General features: G+C 57.3%; 1 protein-coding gene across 1 annotated transcript in view; it reads right to left on the minus strand.

The window, feature by feature from the left end:
- Window positions 1-4361, minus strand: part of CLEC18B (C-type lectin domain family 18, member B) — a 12346-nt gene extending 7985 nt beyond the window's left edge. The window contains exons 1-3 of the mRNA XM_012641569.1: window positions 4238-4361; window positions 3680-3771; window positions 1633-1860 (exon numbers count right to left, since the gene is read on the minus strand). Coding sequence (XP_012497023.1) covers window positions 1633-1860; window positions 3680-3771; window positions 4238-4361 — 444 coding nt within the window. The remainder of the gene's footprint in view (window positions 1-1632; window positions 1861-3679; window positions 3772-4237) is intronic.
- Window positions 4362-5082: the final 721 nt, after the last annotated feature.

Genomic DNA, 5082 nt, shown 5'->3' on the forward strand with positions numbered 1-5082 from the left:
ACTCGGAAGGCTGAGGCAGGAGGATCGCTTAAGCCCAGGAATTTGAGGTTGCTGTGAGCTTGGCTGATGCCATGGCAACAGAGCAAGACTCTGTCTCAAAACAAAACAAAACAAAACAAAACAAAAAACAACAGAGAGCTCAGTAACAGCCCTGTGTGGATATATGAACTTAGCATATGACTCCGGTGGCATCATGAATCAGCTGGGAAAGGACTCAATAAAAGGCGCTCATATGGAAAAAGATAAAATTAAGTCCTATGTCACAGCATGCACAAACGTTCCAGGTGGCTAAATGACCTCAATATGAGAACATTTAACCTTGGAAGAAAATATAGAAAAAAAACATCTTTCTGATGTTAGGGTAGAAAAGGATTCCTCCAACATGGTACAACAAAAAGGATGAACTATAAAGGAAAAGACTGATAAAATGGATTACAATAATATCAAAATCTTCTACACAATAAAAGATAACATAAAAACACAAGCCACATGCTAGAAAAAGTATTTGCAAACCATAGGACCATCAAAAAGTATACCGAAAGGATGCCTACACATAAATAAGAAAAAGACAAACTGTGTTGTAAAAATGGGCAAGGGATATGAACAGGTAATTCGTGGGGTGGGAAATGTGCTCAGTCTCACAGGTGATCGGGGAAATGAAATTGAAAACAGAGTGAGGTTTTTATACCCTCGATTCTGGCAAAAATCAAGGAGCCCGATGATGCCGGGAAGCAGGAACTGGTTCACTGGTCTGTACGGCTGCTGCAGTCGCTTTGGCAACACGTGGTTGTAGGTGCGTTCCCTGTGACGGGCCATTCCTTTTCTGAGTCTCTCCTAGAGAAACTCTGGACGCACATGCGCAACCAGGGTCTCTGTGCCATGGTATGGTTTGTAATGATAAAAAAGCGGAAATAATCTAGATGCCCGTCCACATCCTTTAGAATGAATGAATTGCATTTTATTCGTAGTGAAACTTGAATAGTCAACATGAATCCCCCATGCCTATGTGGATCAACAGAAGTAAATCTTATACGTGGTCTGGAGTGATAAGTTTCAAAAGGAGACACACAGAACATTTATGTAAGATTTAAAACCACAACTCACCGGCAGCCAGCTAGCTCAGTCAGTAGAGCATGAGACTCTTAAAAACACAACTCACTTGCACAAGTGGAAAACGTATAAAAACACTTATATGTGTAGTAGAAGTATCAAAACCTGCTTGGGATTTGGCTTCTGTTTTTCAGTGCTTTACCTTAGCACCGAAAGAGTGCCAGGTACATAGAAGGCACTTGACAAATATTTGTTGAATGAAGAGAAAAAAGAAAGAAACCTGCTGGGAAGTGATGGACCTGAACTTCAGGAAGGTTCCCTCAGGGCAGGGACAGAGAGCAAAGGGAAGAGTGGCGCTTTAGCTTAGTAACATCTTCTAAATCTAGGAGTGGGTAAGAAGGGGTCCATTTCTAAATTTATGTTTTAAATGACTCATATTTAAGACTGAAAAAAGTAAAATTAAACAAATTGGAGGAAAAGGAATCCCAAAATTTAGGACAAATCATAGTCTTTTCTGAGATGACCCAGCTGGCCTCAGGAGCCTGGGAGCCTGTACCTTGGCCTCACCTGCAACACACTCACCTGAGTGTAGTGGGCGCAGGTGGCATTGTGGGCACACTCGGCCGCCGTGTGGCTGTACCGCTGCCCCTCTGCAAACCACAGGCTGACGACTTCGACAAAGGACGCCAAGCCTGCCGGCTGCAGCTGCTCGTTCCAGCCCACTTGCAGGGCAGACGCCAGGCTCGGGGCTGGGGTGCCACAGAGGGCTGCCCTGGCTTGAGCCAGTCGGGCCAAGCTCTCACTCCAGTCCTGGGGGTGGCACAGACAGAGGTGTCAACGCGAGGCCTTTGGGTAAAGGAGGCAACTGCTGGGCCAGGCCTCGATTCAACTCCTCCACTGTCTACAAGCACCCAGGAGGGGCCTGCCAGGTCATGTGGAGAAGAGAGCACTGGATGAGGAGTCCTGCTTGCACACCTGACGCTCTGAGCTGGTCTCTCTCACTGAGCCGGGGCCAGGAAAGGTCAGGCAGGACCCACCGGGAGCTCTCCCAGGTGCGCTGGGAAAGCACAGCGGTGCCTGACACCTGAACCAGAGCTCGGCTCCTCCTGGGACGGAGCCTCCCTCTCCCTGCGTCCTGGCGTGGGCTCCCAGAGGCCCTGCACAGGCAATGGGATGACCTTCCTGCCCTGTTCCTGTCAGGAGAGTGGTGCCCAAGCCTTGCCAACTGGCTCTGTGTTCTGGCCATTGTCAGAAAGGCTCAGTGGCTCCTGCCTGGCCAAGCTGCCCTCCTGCAGCGGCCATGCCTCTCTAGCCTGTTTTCTCGGCCCCCCCACCCCCGCCTTGGAGTAAGTAGGGGTACAGTGTGGAAACAAAGCGTGTGAGACGTCTCCTGGCTTTGGAGAGCTCTCTGGAGCAGGCCTCACTGCTCCCCAACCCCACCCCCTGGTCCAGCCACGTGACCCCTAGTGGTTACCTAATTTCCATGAGACTCAGCGTCCTCATGTGTAAAATGGGGACGATGCAGCATAGCACGCTGCAAGGACTGAACAGATGCAGGGGGAAGGTGCCCCTCAGGGCTGCCCCAGCAGGCCTGGCCTCGCAATGTTCCCTGGGATTCTGCCTCTGATGAGGGCGCAGCGGGAGCAGGGGACTCCCTTGGGCCTCACACCAGAGTACAAAGAAGGGGCGCCCTGAGCCCTAGAGGCCCGCCAGGGGTCCCAGGGCTGAGGCGGTGGGGGTGCTGAGGGGTGGGCTCCGTTTGTTCCTTTCACTGAAATATGGTTTTCCAGGACTTCCACAAAAGGCCCTGAAGAGGGTCCCACCTGCCCGCCTGCTGGCCGCAGCACCTGCGGGGTCCCAGGCAGGAGCACCCACCGCTGGGTGTCATAGCTGGGAATAGCCCTGGCTGCCCAGGGGCTGGGCCTGAGCAGTGGCAGAGCCACTCAGGGCTGGGAACCCCCACACCCCCGCCCTCCCCACCTCCACCTCCTGGGAAACTGACCCCAGAGCGCTCAAGGTCACCACCAGCCTAGGAGGAGTTCATGGGAGGCAGCCATGGGGAACCCTGCCCGCCCCCGCCCGGGTCTGCCCCTGCTCCCTGGCCTGTGACCGTGAGCTGTGGCTGCTGGGTCCCAGACTTTGGGAGACAGCATCTATGAGCCCCCTGAGGACAGCCCCACTTGGGGTGGTGGGAAATCCCACCTCCCCACACCTGCTCCTGCTGTGAAACATGACCAGTGAATGAGCAGGAAGCTTGGGAGAGGCCCCGCCTGGTGGCCCAGATAAGCCCAGGAAGATCTCGGCCCCCCACTCCCTACCCCCCTATCCTGCTGGACTCCTGGGGAAACTCCTTTTCCCTGGAGGAGGGGACTGTCTCCTTCCATGTCTCCTGGTCTCCATGGCAACAGGATGCCAGGGAAGGCCCAAGGCCTGCCCTTCAGGCCTGTGTGAGCCAAGGGGCCAGACCTCCTGCACTGAGGGTCCCCTGGGGGGAAGAAGCCACAGAGCCCCAGGAACCAGGGCCACAGTCTCTCCAGTGGGCAAGGTGACTGGTTGTGCCTGAGCCCTCCTCTGGGGCCTGTCCCTCCCGCTGCCCCCTGGCAGAGCAGAGCTGGGCCGAGGCACTCACCATTCTCCGCATGTTGGCCGCAGGGGGGTGGACCCGGCTGCGCAGGCGGTTGTGCAGGGCGAGGAGCAAGAAACTCTCCTTCCTGCTCAAGGCTGGGGTGGAGAGAGAAGGTCAGGCTGCGAGCAGGGGAACCTGGGCCCGAGCCAGGGCGGGTGAGGGTACAGGCCCCCTTAGGAAACAAGACCTAAGCCGGGAGAGGAGGGTGGTGCGTGTGGGGTGGGCACGGGGCGCAGAGATGGAGAAGGAAGCCTGGGTATAGAAGCCGGGCTCAGTGTGGGGTGAGGACGGCTGGGGCGTGGAGAGGGCAGCTGCCCTTGCCTGGGGCTCTGCTCGGCCACTGAGGCACTTCTGGGCCCAGCTGCAGGCTCTGGTCAGTTTTCCTCCTTGACCCCAGCCCTGGCCCACCACTTCCTCCTTCCGCCGCCCTCGTCCCCAGCCCCAGCCCACCATGGTTTGAGGGTTCCCTCATTAAGTCACAACAGCACGGCCCAAGGCTCCAGAAGTCGCCTAGCACCCCCTCTGCAGAGTTCGCAATGGCTCTGCCCAGACGTCCCTTACCTCCGGGCACTGGAGCCTGCTCCTGCGGGTGGGGCATCCACACATCTGCCCAGGCGATGCCAAGGAGAGCCAGGAGCACAGGCAGGAGGCCCCCCAGCCTGGGGGAAGGCTCCGGCCGCAGCATGGCCCTGTTGGGCGCTCCGGGCACAGCCTGGCTCAGCCGTCCAGCTCGCTTCCCAGGCTGGATGGAGCTATTCACAAGCTCGAGGAGTCAGACTGGGCTGGCAGACAAAAGAGGGAGGCTGGTGAGTAAGTAATCGCTGTGTCCAAACAGCCTCCCGTCGGTGCTGGCATGAAAACAGACAGACAGCTCCCGGGGCTGCCCGCTGCTCCAGCCCCGGCCTGGCCCGCCCGCCCCACCGACAGCAGGCGGAGCAGTGCGCACTGACCCCGTGGCCCCTGCTAATCATTGCAGGATTATTAGCGCCCTTGGGGAGCCCCCAGAGACCCTGCTGATTGGCCCACAGACATTCCAGGGCCGCGGATTAGTGACCGATGGCTGTGCCCTGGCTGGGACAGTGTCCTCTGAGCCCATCGGTGGTTTCCACTCCCCGGCCCCAGACCCAAGGAGGAGGCTGGGGCCTCGGCTATGTGCTCTTCGGTGGGCAGGACCTGGGCAAGACCCCAGGGGAGCTCTTCCCTTTCCTGGGAAGCTCCTCCCAACTCCCTAGCCATGAATTAAACATGGGTGAGAGGTAACCGCACACCAGACCGGTGCCACCAGTGGGCTCATGGGGGAATGGGCTGGGGCCGCTCCTGCGGGAAGAAAAGGGTACCTTGGGACAGCCTGCCTGGGCAGTGCCCCCCACGTGACAGCGCCAGGAGGGGCGAGGCAGGCGGGGACC

The sequence above is a fragment of the Propithecus coquereli genome, unplaced genomic scaffold, assembly GCF_000956105.1.
Source record: "Propithecus coquereli isolate 6110/MARCELLA unplaced genomic scaffold, Pcoq_1.0 Scaffold165, whole genome shotgun sequence".
Classification (NCBI taxonomy): Eukaryota; Metazoa; Chordata; class Mammalia; order Primates; family Indriidae; genus Propithecus; species Propithecus coquereli.